The sequence below is a fragment of the Perognathus longimembris genome, chromosome 21 (assembly GCF_023159225.1).
Source record: "Perognathus longimembris pacificus isolate PPM17 chromosome 21, ASM2315922v1, whole genome shotgun sequence".
Taxonomy (NCBI): domain Eukaryota; kingdom Metazoa; phylum Chordata; class Mammalia; order Rodentia; family Heteromyidae; genus Perognathus; species Perognathus longimembris.
In genome coordinates this window covers 17,668,296-17,689,552 of record NC_063181.1, presented here as the reverse complement: position 1 = coordinate 17,689,552, position 21,257 = coordinate 17,668,296, and the positions used below count along the sequence as shown (strand labels likewise).

Genomic DNA, 21,257 nt, shown 5'->3' with positions numbered 1-21,257 from the left:
GGTAACTTCTGTGATATCTAAGAAATGTTTCCTTTATTGTTTGCCATACAAGTATGCCTATAACTGTGGGTCTTCTTTTTATTCTTTTTCCAGGCTTGCACAAACTCTCAATCCTCCTGCCTTCCAAATGCTAGGCTTTATAAGTGTGTAGTACCATACCTGGGCTGGGTTTTCTTTTACTTTGTGATAAGTTGTTTCTGTTTGTAAGTAAAGGCTGGCTGAGTTTTTATATTAACTTCAACTGTGTTGAACAGTGGAAAATGTTAGGCAATTCTGTTGCTTATACATAGTTTAATAATAAAACTTACAAGCTATGTTGATAAAGACTAGTTATTATATTTATAGTTTCAAACTCAATAATTTCATTCTGTTGGTTAAAAAAAAAACAATGCAAGTTTTTAAGTCAACTCTGATATCCATTTATCCTCACAACTTTTGATACTACAGACCTAAGCAATAAATTGTTCATATTTGGGTATGTATGAGTATATGTATATGTGAGGATGTTTAAAACAAAAATCAATAATGATTATTAGAGATGAAACTATAGTTTTCTCAGCCAGAAGCAGGTATTTTAAACATACACACAACACTTTACATAATCTTGGAGCAAAGAACCAAAAGCATATTAAAATATAGTTTTAGTCTGGTCTCTAATGAACTTATATTTAAGACTTTATATGGTGCATATCCAAAATTTCTAGAAATTATCAAATAAAACTTTACCTTCAAGTAATAACTAGTGGCCCTTCCCTATAAACTGAGTTAGAAATCACTATCCTAAACTGAAGGAAATAGTATATTTTCACATAAGAATAGTTAGTAATTTGCAGGTTTTACAGAATTGTTATACAGTCATGAATCATTGTGATAGTAAAGAACAAATGTTTTTTGTTTTGTTTTGTTTTTGTTGTTCTGGAAATGGAACCCAGCACTTTGGACATGCTAAACAAGCACTCTGTCTCTGAGCTACATCTCCAGCCTAGGAACCAGTGTTTTTAAAGCAGTATCTAAACATGCTTAACATCACAGCTTTTGATGCTCTAGATAGATTTAAGACGTATTGGATTCAAATCATGATGCTCATATGAAGCTGTGTAACTTTGAACAACTTTTTTGTCTCTGCTTCTTATATGTGATGTCTGCATTAAAGAACTGTTGACAGAATTGAGCAGATTAATACAATTAAAATATTTAAACTAGTACCTGACATCTAGTAATCTCTTTGAAAATTAAATACAATAACTTTTTGTCTCATTTTTTCTTAATTTGTACAGATTGTGCAAGTCCACGTGGGGTCACTGTTCCATATACAATAAGAACCCACCTTTAGGATTTTCTTTTAGAAAACTGTATATGCAGCTGGATGAAGGCAGCCTTACCTTTAATGCCAACCCAGATGAAGTAAGTGAAGGATTTATATCATTTGTATCAAATGAACTTTATTATAAGCTTGCTGCAACTTTGTAACACAATAAACTGGCAGGTAAAATACCAAGTCATTGAGCATACCTTTTAAGTCACTGAGAATCCCAGTCAGTATCGTGTGGTTGTGCTAGAATATAGTCTTTTTTTTTTTTTTTTTTTTTGCATTTCCATGTTACTTGCTTATCCTTCTACCTGCTCACTTACATATGACTGTCTTATACTGGTCTTACTGAAATACAAATTAGCAGTTAGCATAAAATTTTGATACTCCTATAGAACATTATCTACAGCATGTTTTTCCTGTTTATTTTTTCCATTTACTAGTTTTATCAGGTAAACATACAGAACACCATTCTAACGTCTAACATCTGAATTTTAATTGTTAAATGATACCTTTAAAATAGTTTTTTGTTTTTTGGGGTTTTTTTTGGCCAGTCCTGGGCCTTGGACTCAGGGCCTGATCACCGTCCCTGTCTTCTTCCTGCTCAAGGCTAGCACTCTGCCACCTGAGCCACAGCGCCCCTTCTGGCCGTTTTCCATATATGTGGTGCTGGGAAATCGAACCCAGAGCTTCATGTGTAGGAGGCAAGCACTCTTGCCACTAGGCCATATTCCCAGTCCCCCCTTTAAAATAGTTTTATAAATTTCCATATAGACAGAAACTACTTCCATAAAATTAACTAATTTTGTGTTAACTATTTAATTCTTAACATAGAGAAATGATCAAATGTAAAGAAAATTTTCCTTGGTCTTATTATTTTAAATTATTTTTGAAAAGGTTATGCTTTAAATGTTTAAGTATCTTCTACACTTAATCCTTGAAACCAAAGTGGAAGTTATATAGCACTCAGGGCTATTACTTCTGGGTACATTATTTCTGAAAGAACTTAACTGAAAGAATTAGTTTACTTAATTTTCAAAAACCAACTTTGTCACTTGTTGTGAAAGTATTAGGACTATTTAATTAAATCAAACACCAGATTTTCCTAAACTTACCTTAACTTTTTTATAACTAGGCAAATATTTCTCCAATGTAAACTATTACAATCTTAAATGGAAATACTGATTTTATAAATGTACTGAATACCAGCAATGATGTTAACTTTTAAATAAATTGATATTCATTAAGTACATGTATTTTTCCTTGAGCACATGTAAAAACCAAATAAAATACCATTGCAAAGTTTTACTGCTATACACACATCTTATCATTTGACTCTTACCTTTACAAAGGTAAAGAAAGATAGATACAGAAAATTAGATATAACATGCACACATATATATATATATATATAATATTTGTTATCTTCCTTGTAAACATATACAGTATAAGCACATCACCTTTATGATCTTGTGCTGTGGTATTCCTGCTATAGTTACCTCCTGAGATTCTGCTATAATTAAATATTTAGAGAATAGCATAGTTTTTATTTCTTTATTAGAATTAGACATTCCTTGTTCCTATGGTAAACTTTATAATAAGATAAACATTTTACTTCCAACTGTTCTAAGAGTTGAACAATGGCTAATGGAGAAAATCTAAGAATAGTGTAATGTTTTACTCTACAATAGATAAGAATCAGGAGAGGCCGCTATCCAAAGTCCGAAACTCACTTCTATCATAAATTTTGTTGCTATTGGATAATACTAATATCTTTAATTTGCATCACTTGCAAATGTTACATTGTTAAGAAAATGTAACTTGATAAATACCAAGCTGTAGGCTGTATTGCAAAGTCAGAGAAAGTGAATATAATTGCAGATATGGATTATAAGTAATTATTTCTTGATAAAAGTTGCAATTTTAAAGCATATAAAGCCATCCTTTTGTGCAAAGATTAAAAGTAGGCTTAAACTAGTAGAATATGGATAGTTTTAAAATCTAAATTAGAAAAACTAGATGCAAAAATATATTTCTGTCTTTACAGGTACATATATCAAATTATAAAATTCTTGTTAGCATCTTCTCTAGAACTTTTAAGGGGAGGCAGGAAAAAGAGCTATAATTCTAGTTCGTTTATTAATCTGTCAAGAATTTTTTTAAATTTAATTCAAACATTTGATAAGAGAGGGAATTGAAATTATTATGAATATAATTTAAAATAAGATTGTTATATCACTTTTATGATCATCAGATCTTAATTCTCCATCCTATCTTCCATTGTTATTGAGAGTTGACTGTAGTTTCTTTTTCTTCCCTGCCTGGCTTGAACATAAATATACTGGAGCATTCCCAAGATACTGAATTTACCTTTCTGATAGGGCCAAATAGTTCTGCCAGGAACCACAAAACCAAATCACTCAAAGTGTTTGTGGTTCCAGAATTCTAATTCTATTATTCTACCAGCAATTTAGCAGGTATTGGCTAAGAAAGAAGAATTCTATCTTTGCCAGAAAACATTTAGGATATAAATAGGCAAAAAGGACATTGAAATACATTTAATATCTTCAGAAAGTGAGAGGAGGGTATTTTAATGACTATATTTTGTACTTTCACTGCTAAGACAAATAATATCAACTTGGTTGATTGTTTACCAATCAGGTCTTCAAAACTGAAATCATATCCATGAATTATCCAAAAATATTTTCTTAAGTGGAACTTGTGAGCTGAATGTTAGCCAGGTCCTTAGAATGATTTGTCACCGTTCTGAATGCTAGAAATCACATACTATTTGAAGTTTGATTATTTATTTATTTACTTATTGCCCACTCACCGGAGCATTGTCATCTGACAATTCATTTAAGTAAACAGATATTATGTTCAAATGCAAGTGCTATTTATTTACTAGAGGTGCCTGAGATAAGATGTGTGTAATTGTTCAGTAATATATAAAGTCTACTTTTCTGTAATTGCTAGTTTATACATAACAATCTCATAGCAAGCATCATTAGAATATTATAAAAATAAGAATACTTACAGCCACAGGGAACAAGATTCTGCAAAGGACACCGTTCGTGTCACCGATATGGGTAACCAAACTCCACAGCAACTGCTGGCAGTGGCTCATGGGGTGGGGGAGAGCATCTGCACAATCTGTGGTAGGATTCTCTAGCACGCTGTTGTTATCTGCATGACGTTGTGATCTCCGCTGTTTGTAACGTCTTGACCTTGTGCATGAGCTTGTGTACTCTGTGGCAGATGGCCACATTCTAGCAAAGGAATGTGCTGAGACCTGTCTGTTTACATGAAGTTGTATTTCCCCTGCATGTATCAGTCGTGTGTATCAAGTTGACTCCCCTGGCAGCATTATAACAAACGTTAATTGTACTTGCAACCAGTGAACTATGTTACTTTTGCTCCATTTTCTGGAACATTTTTTGGTAGCATCTAAAAACTTGAGGTAAACATGGTTTAACCTTAATACATGTTAGGCTCTTCTTCATTTGTGCATTATAAGCAGCTTTTGAAAATATCCTCACTGAGGTCATTAAAAAAGGTTTTTAAATTTTTTGATGCAAGCACATTTTTCCTATATTCATACACAAAGACTGACATGTATACAATTACATGTGGACTGACCATAGATAGAACTTATTATGAAAAATATTCTAATTCTAACCTATCTATAAGTTGTCAATGGAAATGAATATGTAATTTATCTTAAAGACAACATGCATATTATTTTTGTAGTTGGACCAGCTAAAGTACAAACAGGAAATTTATAAGAATTCTTTATTATGGAAAAGATCTCAGGAGTTTGTATACAAGTTTTACTGATACTGAATTTTACTGACTTTTCGCTCTCCTATACAGCAACAAAGTGTTCCTTCCTATTACTTCATAACTCAGTAAAGTACTGACTTATCAAAACATATGGATAAACTTTTTCAAATGTATTCTTTGGGAATACATAGTGAGAAACAATTTCTCAAGTCTAATAAATTTGAACAAAATAGGTTTATTTGTTGGCTGTTCACAGCATTTCTTTTTAAAACATTTATTTCTAATACATTGATACACATGTGAATAAGTAGTGTGTTCCTAGGGTGTTTGCTTTAATAGTTTCACTTGTTGTTATTGGTAAAGGAACATTCCAGGGAATACACTTTTGAGTAGCATAGATTATCTTTAATCTTATGTTGTGTAAATAAATATATTAAAATAGCTAAATAGGCTGTTTATAGCTATGTAATATGATCTCTCTAATGAGTATGATGATCTATAATTGCTTTGTTTTCCTATAATCTTCTCGATTGTTAATGTGTATGGACCTACTGACTTGTAATCTTCTCCATAATCTGATAGTATTTAGTTTAAGAAAGAGAAAAGGAAAAACCTGAAAGTTAAATTTGAGTCTTGACTGAGGTACTTTTTCATGTTCTGAATTGTGCTTGTTGTTCATTTGTTAATTACTTTGCCTGTATAACAACTTTACAGAAAAGAGAACTTCAGCTAATAGTGAATTGAATTATATAAATTTTTTTTTACTTCATAAAAGTCACCAGAAGGATGTCTCACAGTGATACAGTGATAATGTCATTTATCCTTCCTCTGTTCACTAGAGCCCGCTCTTAATAGCAAGATGGTCACTACATCTCATATTGTCACATGCTTAAGTGACTATGTTCCCAAATAAAAAGAGGGCAGAAAGAAGGTTCTTCTTTATAGTCCTTAGACTTTTTAGGTGAGGGGGGAAAACAGCTTTTTCAGAAGCCTTCTTTTCATTTTGTTTTGTTTTGTTCTGATACTGGAATTTGAACTCAGGACCTTACCCCTCAGTTTGTTGTCTACGTAACTCTAAACCTCAGTTCTCAAATCTTAGCCTCCTGAGTAGGATTATTAATGTGAGACACCAGCACCTGGCTTCTCCTTTTCTAGTGAACAGATCTGAGTCACATGAACTCCTGGACTATTAGGGTAAAGACTAGAATATATTGCATGATTGGCATGATTGGTTCTAAGATGCTAGAAATAGTGAAAAGAGAGACATGTCTTGGCCAAGCATCTGTAATGTCTTTTAACCAAAGTTTATAATTATAAAGTTTATAATTCTTTTTTACTTCTGGTCTCTTTAGGGTCTGAGATTTTAATGCCCAGATGAACACTATTAATAGCAGCTGCATACAATCTGATTTGATAGCTAACACCATCTTCTTGACATTTCAGATCCTCTTACCACTGAGTATACAGACAGAAGGAAAAAGAGGAAAGAAAAGAGGTGGTTATACTATGGTGTGGTTAAACTCATCACTACAGGATATAGATACTACTGCAAAGTGAGGAAAAAAATGACCAGAGTAGAAGTCAGATATCTTAAGTATTCTTTCTCATAGAACTATATTCTGTGGTAGAAGTAATTTAAGAACTTTGCAGTAGGCCTATATCATCCATCAATTGAGTCTTCACTGAGGGAAGCACCTAGACCCAGCTGAGTGGCTGTCTATAAGAGTTCAGTTTAGGTCATTCCAAGATAAACGTGTTGGGTCTGTTCCCCTTGCCTTCTGTGGCATCTGTGTAGTAAAGTTCTGACTCCAGCACATGCACATGTGTCTTGAATAACCCTAGCCTTTGGTGCATTGACGAACATGCACTGAGAGAACTACCTACAATGACTATCTACATGCAACCGTGACAGGTTAGAAAACATCAGACTGGAAAGTGCCTTCCATGAGCTCATTAGCCCTGGACCCAGAATCATTTGGAATTGCTTGTTATATAAGATATTTTTCTTTTAAAGTAAATTTATCCCTTTACTTGATTTTTTAATTAGGGGCTTCCTATATGGGCAGCCTAAACCATCCTCATGTAATTATTATGCCATTATTACCCAAAGTAATAGGAGTTTGATATGTAATCCTGAATGTATATTCTAAACATTGCTAATTAGCAAATGAATTTGTTTCCAAAGCTGACAAGAATATAGTCAGAGAAATGGAAAGGGTCCCTCACCAAATAAAAGCTTACATAGTTTCTCCTCTTATCTAACAGTCCACAAAGCCCCTTCATCTTTCAAAAATATCAGTTAACGTACAAAAATATGCCCTTTGGATTTGTAAAATGCTATCTTCTATCTAGACAAGTTAATCTATTAGCTACTTACAACTAACTAGTCAAGTGTGCTAATCTGGAGGCCATTTGTGCTGTGTTGAGGGTAATGTGGTATATGTATATCCTACGTATCATCTGTCTCTTGAAAATCTGATTCATTAGTTGATTTTGTGATTAAGAGGCCAATCTTATGCTTTTATTAAGTAAACTTTATTTAATCCCTTGGCCTACCCATGCTCTAAAGCAAGTATATTTTAACTAATTAATTTTCTTTCATATCATAAAATTTTTGGAAACTTATTCTCATAATCAGTCTTAAGATTCTGAATCACTTTTGGCTACTCAGTTAAAATGCGTCTTCAAATTGATGTTTAATTATTTAGACAGGGATTTTGACCTTTGATTACTTGGACTGGCGCTCAAGCTTAAAAGTATAATTTGAGGCATTTCAAGGTATACTACAGTTTTCTCTGCTCTTCATATTTGGTTCTGTTTGTGTGGGGGTGTTTTTTTTTTCTGGTATTACTTTATTATTATTTTATCCTAGTTGGATAGGAAATCCTTAAGTTTATGATTTTTCCTAAAAGTCAGCTGAAGATTTATACACATAGATTTGAATATTCATTCAACAAATATTTACTAAGTATCTGTGCTTTATACTTGTTATGCAGCTTTACTTTGGGACAAGTTATTGCATCACTGTAGGGTTCAAATTTGCTGTTCTGTGAAGTAGAGGCAGTCCTGTTGTCTATAATGTCATCTTGTGTTGACTAGTGTTTTTAACTGCTCATATACATGATTCTAGATATTTATACTGGATGTACTAGCTTTGAGAACAGGTGCTGCTCTGGCTTTGGAACTTTTAGATTCTGGCAGATAACTAGTTGCAACCTGTGTAAAGATCTTTTAGTAAGTATGTATTGGCAACTTCAACATGTCCAAGCTGTGGTAACATCCCTTGCTTTTAATTGTATTTCCTGAAATATAATGAAATATCTGTTGCAAATATAACAATTTATTTTCATGATTATGCCTCATTTATCTTTTCAGAAGTCATTTATAATTGAGTCCAATGTTATGAAAATGAAAGTATATTTTGGCTCAACTGGTGATTACATGAACAAATATTTTCTCCATTGAAATCCAAACTATATTTCTAATTTACTTGCCTACTATTAAGGCAGGTTTTGTTGTTGTTTCTGTTTTTACCAGTATTGGGAAATGAACCCAGGGCCTTGTGCCTATAAGATAGGCACTGTACCAACATTTTTTATCTTGATTATTTTTTTAATGCTGGACTGTAATCCTCCTACTTCTACCTCCCTGTGTTCTGTGGATGGCCCCTGCACCCATCCATTTTGCTTTGCTGGCAACTAGCATAAGTGGGGAACACTATTTTTCCACTATCATTGGTTGAGATAGAGTTTCATGAACTTTCCTCTTAATACCCAAGCTGGCCTTAAACCTCTGTTCCCTGATCTTCACCTCTCTAGTTTGGAATTGCAGATTTGAGCCACTATTCCAGTTCATAAAAAGTTTTTATTTTAAAATAGATTTGAGCTGTTAAGATGTACTTAGAAGTGTAAATACTAAGTTCTAGGTAATTCAAAACTAATCAATTAGTTGTATATGTGCACATTGTGTGTATATTATGTGTAATATTCGTATGTGACTTCTATTAAGTAAGAATTCTAACTTCGCTACCATTAAGTTCTTCTTTCTTCATTAGCTTAAATTATTATTTTTTTTGCCAGTCCTGGGTCTTCAACTCTGGTCCTGGGTGCTATCCACAAGTCTCTCTGTGCTCAATGCTAATGCTCTACAATAAGCAACAGTGCTACTTCTTGCTTTTTCTGAGTAATTTATTGCAGATAAAAGTCTCTCACAGACTTTCCTGCCCTGGCTGGCTTTGAACCAGGATCCTCAGATCTCAGCCTCTTGAGTAGCTAGGATTAGAGACATAAGCCACGGGTGACAGCATCTTAAGTTATTATTAATAACAAATAATAGAGTCTTATCCTAATAGGGAATCCTATGCCCATAGTTTGACTTAAGATGCTTTTTTTCCTTGATAGAGACAAATTACAGATAGAAGGATTTTTTTTTTCTAAGAATCTTGCTTCAACTCAGAGCCATGTGGTAGTTATATTTGTCAGTCATAATTTGTGGTCATTATAATTTGATATATTCTAGTCACAGGTATGGCTCTTTTTAGAGGATATTAGTACCTAAAGATGTGGTTTATTTTCTCTTTGAGGCTATTAGAACTATAATAGCGACTTCTATTATTCACCTGAAATTATAGATAACAGGGTTCATATTTGTTTGACATTGCTGTCTCTCAAAAATAAAACAAAAGAACAAGCACAAAAAATCCTATGCCTCCCCTTCATTGTCTCTAGAATTTATTGGGGTTTTCCTGGATTTTTGTTTTTGCTAGTACTGGGTTTTGAACTCGGGACCCTGTTCTTGCTCAACTTTCTCATCTGATTATCTGCTCCTTGAGCCACACTTGCAGCCTGGCTTCTTCTTGGTTATTTTGGAAATGGTGTCTCTTAGATGTTTCTGCTCACATTAGCCTCCAATCGTGATCCTTTAATCTCAGCTTCCTGAATATCTGAGACTCCCAAGGGTGAGCCACCAGTGGCCACCTGAAATGTCACTTTAAGGTACAAAAAGAGATTCAAGACTGAGGTGGTGACACTTGGTATAGGAGGGTATGGAGAGAAAAAAGTACCCTCAACGAGGTTGTCTGGTTGTAGGGTGAAGTCTCCCAGGTAGTAGTTCTCAGCACCACCTATAGTCATATCTGTCTGGGACAGGCTTCAGACTCTCAGATGTCCTCTTCCCAGGGGAAGATTTTTCCTCGGCAAGATGAAGACATGCTGTAGAAAAGCCTAGTCCTGCATCCACTCTCTACTAATATACTGACAAGTGTGAGTCTGCTTTTACAAAAAGGATTGCTTCTCAGAGCCATTCGTAGTTGTGTGCCCCCCCCCACCCCGAAGAGCCATCTGTGCTAAAGAAGTATCCGTAAGTTTAGTGGCCAGTTTTTATTATCCTCAAGAACAATTTCTGACTTGCTAAAAGTTAACACACTTACAGTAGGAAGAAGAAAACATTGCAAAACTTAGTTGTGCATAAGACCATGAAATGAAAAACAAAATTGCAGTTATCTAGTCTTACATTTTCTGAATAGTAAGTCTTTTGCATTTCTTACACTGCAGGTAAAACAAGGTGATGATATTTGTACTTAAACTCTAGAACACATGTTCTCTGACTAAATGATTGAAAACTACTGGACTCAACAGTGCTTAACTGATTTACATTTACCTCAGCCATTCTCTATTGCTGTAGAAAAGAAGAAACCATGTCAAAATAGTCATCTTAATCATTGCCACTTACTGTCAACCAGGACAGTGGGAATTCTCCCACTTGACCTGCAGAGGTCTCTCCTCTGATGCACTTGTCCATTGTTAGTAGCCAGAAAGTAAAATTTGTTTAATATATTGTACCCCTTCATTATGTCTTACTTTTACAGTGAAAATTGTTACCATTTTGATTAAATTGTCATTTGTTTTATTGTGGTAATATGTATATATGAGCAATATAATAACAGTTCTCATATTGAACGATGGAATTATTTTGTTTTCAGACATGTGTTTAAAAAATTTAATGATTATTTACTAAAGTGTTTCCAGTGACTTTTAAAAAATAAGTCCAATTTTCTTAAAGCTTGAAAGTCCAGTTTGTTTTTTACTTTGTAATGCTTTCAGAATATTTTTCTTTATATGGTATGTACTGGACTTTAAAAGGACAGTCGCATTAAACAAAAGTAGCTAAATCAATTTGCTTCCTAATTTCTTTACTAAGGTGTTCTGTAGGAAAATAATTCCCTGGTATGTGAGTTTTTTTATTTCTTTTATTGATTTCAATTCTTCCACAATGTTTGTACCAAGTGCTCAACAGCTGATATGCTCATTACCAGTAGAAAAGGCACTTGGCTTTGCATACCTAATCCTTAATATATATATATGGACTATGAATACACACATGCACATACACATATGCACACACACGTACACATATGCATATAAGGTTTGGCTGAATCTTGACATGAGATGGGACTCACATTAACTTCACCTTCCCTGGATTCTTATTGCTGCCTGATTTACCTTAGTTTATTCCTAGTGTATTCCAGTATGTCCTGAACAGACATTTCTGTTACTAACAGAAATCTTAGTAACTTTGTGTAAAAAATTAAATCATCCCTCTCTTTTTCAGTTCTCCCTAGATGACCTTGCTAAGAAGAAAATTTAATTTTGCTACCAATCTTTTTTCTTGGTACTAATAAATTTTCCAAGTGAATAACCTACAATTTAGTTTTTGACTTTACACTCATTCCTTAGCTTTCTACTTAGACTGGAGCCTCCTCTCTTTGGGGAACTTCCTGAAAATCATTTCTTTTTTTATCACTCACCAAAGCAAGTGCCCTTCTTTTTTTATTTTTGTCTCTTTGAGCTATCTAAAAGAAAAAGGAAAGCACCGTATTTATTTTGATAAATGCTTTAATATGTCTGTGAAGGATAATGTTCTCTCACTGATCAGAATACTATGGCTCAGAAAGGTTGAGTAAAATTGCTTATGCTCAGATCACTTCTAACCTGCAGTCTTTAGGGAGATTTCATGCATTTAATTATATTTTCTAAATCCATACAAAATCTAAAATAAAAATCTTTTACATGATGCTACAGTTTTCTGGAAAGAAGTTCCACAATGTTTTCATAGCCCATGACTCAAAAAAGAACATAAAATCTTCACTAAATCATCACAATGTCAACTCCTTTTTTTCCTTCTCCACAGGCTTTCAGATGTCTTAAAGTCTTATTCTTTTCTTCTCTAAATATTTTCTTCTTTGGTTTATTATTTCAACATCTTCAAGTCTTCCTTATATAACATGAGTTTTATATCTTTCGAACTCTAGGTCTTAATGTCCTGTATCCAGATAAATGCTTATTTATCAACATACTTTATAAAATGTTTATTTCAAGAGTATGCTTTTATAGGAAACAGTGAAATCATGCATGTTATACTAAGCTTTAGCCTTGTATTGGAAATTACATATTGATAGAGAGACTAGTGTTAATGCTCACTGTGTCCTTTGCTTGTAAGAGACCACATAGATTTGTGCATGCACACACACATACTACTGAGAGTTCTAATCCTGACTAATCACTAATGTGGTGAGGTCTGGAGATCTCACTACTATTTTTTTCTAAAACTTTACCAAAAACTAGATATACATAACCAATTATTAACAAAAAGTATTGCCTCTCACCAGATATGATTTTGTATGCTTTTGTATTTCATTGTTACCTGAAACTTCAGGCCTTCAGATGATTGTCAACTTGCTTATTAGAAACAATTACAATCTAGTCCTATTCCTTTTTCAGTTTCAATTGTCCTTCTAAAGTAATTTTCTTTTCCAGAGAAATTTCAAACTTGAAATCAATGCTCCTTTTCTCACAAAAACAACAAAATTGGCTTGTTTCAGGCTACTTGCTCCATTTTGAGGACTGAGTTTAAAACTCATGTGCTTATTTCTGTGTATTTGATTGACTTTGAAGAAGTCACTTTAGATTAGCATTAAATTCTCAAAATGTAGAGTTCATGATAAAAGGAAAAAGCCAATAGTATATTTAATGTTTCATATTTTATGATGCTTAATGAGGCAAATAACAAAGTTACTTTCTAAGTTGCAACAGCAATTTAAAATGACATGTGGCATGTAGGTAGAGAATTATATCTCACTTATTGTACTATATTATTGGGCTAATTTTGTATCTTTTTAAATTAGGTTAGAATTAATTTTACAACTCTTAAATTATGATGTGAGTGTGAATAAATTATTTAGTAATAATTGATACTGATTTGTCGTTAAATAACTTCAATCAAAACTAAACACTGAAAATAATTCTAAAATATTGTTACACTTTTACACTGAGAAATTTTGGAAACAAGCCTGATACAACTTTTACTAAGCGATCCTCTAAACATACAGTCAACTCCCAATTATTCAAAGTAATGGTGGAAAGGATGGAACAAGTGTTATAAATTCTGTTTCCCCCAAAGAAAAGATAGAAGATAAATAATTCTGAGATGTAGTAGAACTATATATGAAAACAACATGAAGAACCTCAGAGGCAGGAAGGAAGGGAGAGAGGAGGGAGGGAGGCAGGGACGAAGGAAGGAAGGAAGGAAGGAAGGAAGGAAGGAAGGAAGGAAGGAAGGAAGGAAGGAAGGAAGGAAGGAAGGAAGGAAGGAAGGTCAAAGGACATTAGGAGGGAGAGGGGGAAAACAGGCTCTGAGGCTCTTTTTGTGGGGTAAATACTAGCTAGAGAGGGTTGAGTTAAGGAAGGAGAATGAGAATGAATATGATGGAAATAGCTTGTCAGCATGTATGACTAGAATAATGAAGCCTGTTGAAATTGTATTAGAAAGTGGGAGGAGAACAAGCAAGCGTGCTGTGGAGGGCCATTGATGAGAATACATTGTATACTTGTGTGGAAGTATCACAACAAAACTCTCCTTGTATAGCTAATATATGTGAATTAAATAATATTTAGTCCCTACAACTGCTGAAAGCAATTTAAAAAATATAGTCCCTATAACTGGTGAAAGCCAAACAATTTTTTGGTCTTCTATCTTGATCACATTACATCCGTTTCTCCAGGATTCCATGAAGTAAAGCTTATGACTGAATTCATAGGAAATTTTTACATTATCACCTTGTATTTTTATGTACATTCTTAAAGTCTGTGACTTATCACTATTAAAATTCACATGAAAAAATTAACATTGCTACTAAGATATTATCCTTATTATTGATAAAATTAGTTTTATATAAAATGTCCTATCTTTGAATTACAAATACAGATAACTATAGCCTTTTAAAACCATTACTTCATAGAACCAAATTGTTTTTTAAACTTTTTAATATAAAATTTTTATAAGAATGATTTCATTTAAGACTCATACAAATTCTTCCAACTTTCAATTCTAATGTGTGCAGTATTTCTGGGTACTGTGTGTTTGTAAAGAAATGCTGAAGGAAGTTATGTGTGAAAGCAGTATGTTGCATGTATTTAAGACGTTATTTTCTCTACCAATTAACTGCACACATTGTGCTAGTATCCAGAAATAAGCATTTGTAAAAATGCATGTATCTGGGTAGTTCCAAGTTGAAATAAACACACCTGCCTTTTATTTCAATTAAAATCTACACATTCTATCCATCTAAGACATTTATTTGAATGTGACCTCCATATATGTGAGAAATTACTGGCTTCAGCATTTTATTTATTATTGTTTTGTGATTACTGATTTACATCTAAATTAGATGCAAACTTATCGGTAATGCTTCTACAGAAAACTTTGCATGCAGAGAAAAGGAAATTCAAAGATAAAACATATGAAAAGCATTGAAACATTGTGCCTTGCTATGCTTTGCCTCATTGTGAACTTTAGCTGGATTCTTGCAAAATGTAGTGTTGCTTAAAGACAAAGTAGTAAAACATATGAACCATCCTGGAGTTTGGCCTAGTTTACTTTAAATTACAATTTTTAATTTTTTATTTCCTGGGTAAAGTTGTTTGTTTTTCATTTGGAGAATTTGTTTTCTCGAGAATTTATTTCCTTGAAAAGCATATAACAATTTGTACATGAACTTAAAGAAATCATGTTTTCTATGGGGCGGGATGAGTATTTTGGAGTGTTACAAGCTTATTTTATAGTACATATTGTGTTTTCTTTCACATTCTCTCCAAACTTAAGCCATATTTCTGTGTAGTCAGTTTTTACCTGACTATTTATCCAGAAAACTAAGATTTCTTTAGAAATATTAGCTTTGAATTTCCTACTTTTCATTGCATGTAAATTCAACCACAAATGGTAGTTTCAATTCAGGTTCTAGCTTCTACTTTGCATGATAAAGCTATAGTCTAGTGATGCTGGGAAGAATTTATAGCTATGGTTTAGATGTTGCCTATTTGTTAACATTTATAAATAAAGGCTGACTTTCTGTATGTTACTTGTCTTTTTGCCTTAGGGAGTGAACTACTTTATGTCCAAGGGTATCCTTGATGATTCACCAAAGGAAATAGCGAAGTTTATCTTTTGTACAAGAACACTAAATTGGAAAAAATTGAGAATCTATCTTGATGAAAGGTAAAAGTAGTTTTAAAGTTTTCATCAGAAATGTGTTACCTAATGCCTTTGATTGGTTAAATTTTACTTCAAAACCTATAGTACCTATAAGGCTTCTAGTTGGAAAAAGGAAGGGAAGACAGAAAAAATGTTGCCTTATCTTATAATTTGTTGTGTGATCTTTATATTACTGATCAAGAAGTTGCCCTTATAAACATAGAAATAGACAGGCATCCATGGCTCACATCTGTAATCCTAGCTTCTTAGGAGGCTGAAAGCCGAGGGTCAACATTTGGAGCCAGCTTAAGCAGAAAAGTGGGCAGAAAAGTCTGTGAGACTCTTATCTCCAATAAACTACTTGGAAAAGGCAAGAAGTGGTGCTGTGGCTCAATTGGTAGACTTCTAGCCTTGAGGATAAAGAGGTTCAGGGACAGTGCTCAAGCCCTGAGTTCAAGTCTCAGGACCGGCAATAAACAAACATAAAACGAAAGCCCAAAGTGTATTAGGATGTACCTATAATCCCAGGACTGAAGAGGCTGAAGGCAGCAGGAGTCCAGTAGAAGTCAACCAGGTAAATCAGGAGACACTGTCTCCCGAAAAATGCCTGTGTGCTCACAAAACATAATAGTCCAATATCTTTGCAATAGTACCCCAGATCAAATATTTTTGTGAAAATTATAACCCTGACTTAAAAAAAAATAATTGGTCATAGTCAAAGTATTGATAGGTGATAGTTCTAAATTCTGAAATTGTCCATATAAAATCCATTGTAAGGGTGTAAGGATATGTATCTAATAGCTTAGTGAAGTTTCATGACATGTTTGAAAATGTGATATTTAGTAATGTGCTTTACCCAGAGATAGAGCTAGTATGCAGTTGTGGTTTGATAGTCATTCACTTGTACTCTTTTATTTTGGTTATTAACAGACATATTAATTTACTGGCACAACATTTTGAAGTGGCACAAATAAGCAACCATTTTTAAACCAATTGATCTAACACTTTGCTAAATTATGGTTGAAAATGTGGTTATCTTTCATTATAATCTCAACCTTTATTTCACTGTATTTTTCAACACCCATCTACATACATTCATTTATTATCCCTGCTTTAGTGGTTTTCTTTTTTCTTTGGCGTATTCCCTTTTGTCACTGTTTTTGATTTTTTTTTACACCCTTTGTCTTGTGCATAAATTTTTCTGATTTGGAGAGGGGAAGGTTAGGCACAGAAATGGTGGGAAAAATGGTGAACAAATTCAGCAGTGATACTAGACACTGTTGGAAATGAACTTTACAACTGGGGGGTGGGAAACTTGGAGAAAATGAGACAGGAGGTGACACTGTTCAAAAAGAAATGTACTCATTACCTGAGTTATGTAACTGTAAGCAATAAAAATTTTAAAATAATAAAAATATATGAGTACAGATGACATATGGTCTTTTTGTCAATGACATTATATTCCAGTATTCTAGTCCTTGAGAAATCTCATTTGTAAAGGTGTTGTCCTTAACTCTTTTAGTCTTTAAACGTTAGGTAGTGGGGAATTGGAATATTTTCTGTAAAGAAGTACAACTTTCTGTAAATATATTTAGGCATTACTGACCTTCTGATCTGTTACCACTGTTTATAACTCTGCATTATGCTTGAAAGCAGAAAAAGTGTATACATAGATGAATGTAGCTGGATTCTAAGAAAGCTATTTATAAATACAGTGAGAAAATTTTGCCTAGTAACTGTAGTTTGGCTCACTGCCATAAGCAATGAAGATCATGATCATACATTTATGTGTGAGTTCAGTAAGAATTGAAGGATATTATGAAATATATCTATATATTAGAAAGTTATTGATTAAATATGTGTAACCTACACACACATGCAAATACTTGCATACTTGCAAGTAACCTAAAAATATACCACCTAGGTGATTACATCTATAAGATAGAGTACTGTAAAGACATTAAAACAGTGAAGTCAGCTGGGTGCCAGTGGCTCACATCTGTAATCTTAGCTACTCAGAAGGCTGACATCTGAGAATGTCAGTTCAAAGCCAGCCCAGGCAGGAAAGTCTGTGATACCCTTATCTCCCATTAACCAACAGACAATGCTGTAGCTCAAAGTGGTAGAGCACTAGCCTTGCACCCCCGCCCCAAAAGAAAAACACCACATTGCTCAGGGACAGCACCCAGGCCCCAAGTTCAAGCCCCATGACCAACAAAAAATAAAAAATAAAATAAATGAAGTCCAGCTAGGGGCATGGATTAGCAACAAAGCACCTGCCTAGCCACCATGAGGCACTAAATTCTAACCCCAGTACAACCCCCCCACAAATAAACATGGGTAGAGCTCCTCACTGTACTTTTTTGTTGTTGTAAACTATTTATAGAATCATTCAAAATAGTTGAACAGCATAAATAATCCTATTTAACTTCTTAAATTTTATAAATAAGAAATACTTAAATGGAATTAGCTGATCTGGTCATCAATAATTGTGTATTTTTATTCTAAAATTGATGTTTGAATTCATGTCCCTACACTTCTTACTCAAATGCTCTTATCACTGAGCTGTGCCTACGGACCTAATTTATGGTGGTTATTTTTGAGATAGAGTCTCACTTCCTGCTCTGACAAAGACTTAGGCTCTATGTTCAGTTTTCCCTGTAGCTAAAATAAAGGCACAGCAATTTCTAGAGAAGGGGGTTTCATGAACTTTTCTTCCTAGGCTGGCATCAAACTGATCTTTTGAGTCTCAAGTTCCTAAGTAGCTAGGATTGCAAATGTGAGTGACAGACACTGAGAAATGTTTTAATGGGGAAAAGTCAACTAAAGCTGCACCGTCTTTTTTTCTATAGGAGAGATGTCTTGGATGACCTTGTCACATTGCATAATTTTAGAAATCAGTTCTTGCCAAATGCACTGAGAGAATTTTTTCGTCATATCCATGCTCCTGAAGAGCGTGGGGAGTATCTTGAAACTCTTATAACGAAGTTCTCACACAGGTTCTGCGCTTGTAATCCTGATTTAATGCGAGAACTTGGCCTTAGTCCTGGTAAGAATATGCCTGTATATGTATATTTCTTATATTATTTCCTGCCCCTCTCCTATGACATCTAGGTAAAACACAGTCTTATATGAGACATGAAATTGCAAAATATTTGCTTGTAACAGCAATCACATCAGTGGAAAATATCATTTATGTGAACTTAAAGGGATCTTTAGTCATAGCTATTGTTTATAACATACAAATATACTACTTAATATGGAAAACAAAGTTAACTCAGCTTCTTAAGTTCTTTAAAATTGTTTCAGTATTATGTACTTTTACTAGTTAATTAAAAGTTTGAGGATTTTTAAAGCTTTTTAACAGTCCACACTTAAGGAACACTTTCCACTAAAATTTCTTTTCAATAATCTCTTCATGTATCCTGGCCTTATTTATTAGAGATGAGAAAACATTACCCATTAAAAATTTTCACATGACGTAATATTTTGCTCAGCTTTCTTACGTCTGCAAGATTCTGAAATATAAATATGATGGTGATAGCAAGTGTCATGACGTTTGTTACTGTTGTCACATTAGGCATCAAGCAAATGCTCGCTGACCTGGCATGTAGACTGGATGGTGACCGCCCCATTTTGCCCAGTGCTGAGAAGTTTCCCAGGATACAGAATTTTCATTGCTACACTGGGAAGTTTCTAGGCAATCTAGGATGGGCTGATCTCCCTATGTTTACTTATGAGTTAATCTAGACCTCTTTAAATCATGCACATTTTTTGCCTAGTATAATACCTTTGACTGTTTCAAGCTAATAATTTGAAATGTTTCTTTTCCTTCTAGATGCTGTCTATGTACTGTGCTACTCTTTGATTCTACTTTCCATTGACCTCACTAGCCCTCATGTGAAGAATAAAATGTCAAAAAGAGAATTTATTCGAAATACTCGTCGTGCTGCTCAAAACATTAGTGAAGATTTTGTAGGGCATCTTTATGACAACATCTACCTTATTGGCCATGTGGCTGCATAAAAGCACAATTGCTAGGACTTCAAGTTTTTACTTCAGACTAAAGCTACCCAAGGACTTAGTTAGCAAATATGGTGATTACATCAGTGCTGGTCATTCTAGCCTCTGTATACAATCAAGCTAGAGTGTATAGCCTCTTCTTGTTTCACTGTTTCCTTTTCTAATGATTTTCCTTGGGGGAACTAAATAATTTTGCAGAATTTCTCTTAATTTTGCTTATCACGTTTTGCACAAAGTAGAGCCATTATTGGATACAGCTGTTAAAGAATGTTAAACTGACATTATACTACATGAGATGGTATATTTGTGCATTAGATTTGCCTGAAAAACTTTATTCATTTTCATTCTTTTTTAAATACCATGTAATGTATACATATTTAACTAAAGAGATTTATAATCATAATTATTTTATTGTAAAGATTTTAACTAAAAGTTTTCCTTTTCTCTCAAACTGAGTTCTGATTTTTTTTTATTCTGATTTAAGGCTATTGTTGGCTTTGTAAATGTTGGGTCTGATTTCATTCAAAAATCAATAGTAGTTCTTTCTTTCTTTGGACTTTGAACAGTGTGTTTCTTTGTTATTATATTACTATGCAAACTGATACCTTCTTGTATAATATAAACTTATCATTTGATTCTTTTCAAACTGTAATAAGTCCTTTAAGCAGAATTTAGAAGTTATAGAAGTCTCATCATTTTTGCTTGTTTATGTTTGACTTAGTCAAACTATTTTCCTAATCTTGATTATCTCTGTTCAGAATCCATAAAGAAAGGGCTGTTGTGAATGATGGTAAGCACTCATTATTCATTCATATTTATCGAAAGTTGCCCGTGTGCTAAGCTCTGTACTGGGTACTAGTGATACTTAGACATGATTTCTGCCTTCACAGGCATTAGATAATTGAGTAATATAAGAGAAATTACCACTTAATAAAGAGCTAATGTATTCACTATGTTTTCATAAACAATCAAAAGAACTCAACTACATAGCAATGGATTGATAGAGAAAATGTCAAAATTCCCTCTGAGTAAAAAAGTAAAAAGCTCTGGACTGATACAGTATGTGATGGCTACTTCTCCCTTAGGGGAAGGGAGTTGGAACAGAAAGTCCTTAAAAGTTTGAAGTCCTAGCCATGGTGGTTCACACCTGTAATCTTAGCTACTCAGGAGACTGAGGAGTGCTGTTCGAACCCAACCCAGGCAGGAAAGTCCATCAAACTCTTATCTCTAATAAACTTCTCAGAAAAGGCTGGAAGTGGCACTGTGGCTCAAAGGTAGAGTGCTAGCCTAGAACAAAAGAAGCTCAAGGGTACTCCGACCCTGAATTCAAGCCCCAGCAAGAAAAGAGAAAATGTTTGCTGTCCTGGCTTTAAGTCAATAGAAGTTACAAATATTATGACATTCGTGGCATACAACATATTTTTTAAAGATAAATAAATAAATAAATCGTAATAGCAGAGGAACCTATTTTTTAACTACATGACAAAATAATTCTTTATTTTGTTGTTGTTGTTGGGTGAACATGGGTTAAAATTCTGGCTTCACACTTTCTAGGAAGGTGCTTTGCTCCTTCAATCAAACCCCGAGCAATTTTCCTTATTTTCAGACTTCTAAA

The 21,257-nt window shown here is 33.7% G+C and overlaps 1 protein-coding gene across 9 annotated transcripts in view; it reads left to right on the top strand.

Annotated features, from left to right (window-relative positions):
• Positions 1 to 20,590, top strand: part of Fbxo8 (F-box protein 8) — a 34,622-nt gene extending 14,032 nt beyond the window's left edge. For all 9 annotated transcript variants that reach the window (XM_048330303.1, XM_048330300.1, XM_048330306.1 and 6 more), the window contains 4 exons: positions 1,278 to 1,404; positions 15,525 to 15,643; positions 18,472 to 18,668; positions 19,458 to 20,590. In XM_048330303.1, the coding sequence (XP_048186260.1) occupies positions 1,278 to 1,404; positions 15,525 to 15,643; positions 18,472 to 18,668; positions 19,458 to 19,645 (631 nt within the window). In that variant the 3' untranslated portion in view covers positions 19,646 to 20,590. The remainder of the gene's footprint in view (positions 1 to 1,277; positions 1,405 to 15,524; positions 15,644 to 18,471; positions 18,669 to 19,457) is intronic.
• The last annotated feature ends 667 nt before the right edge of the window (positions 20,591 to 21,257 follow it).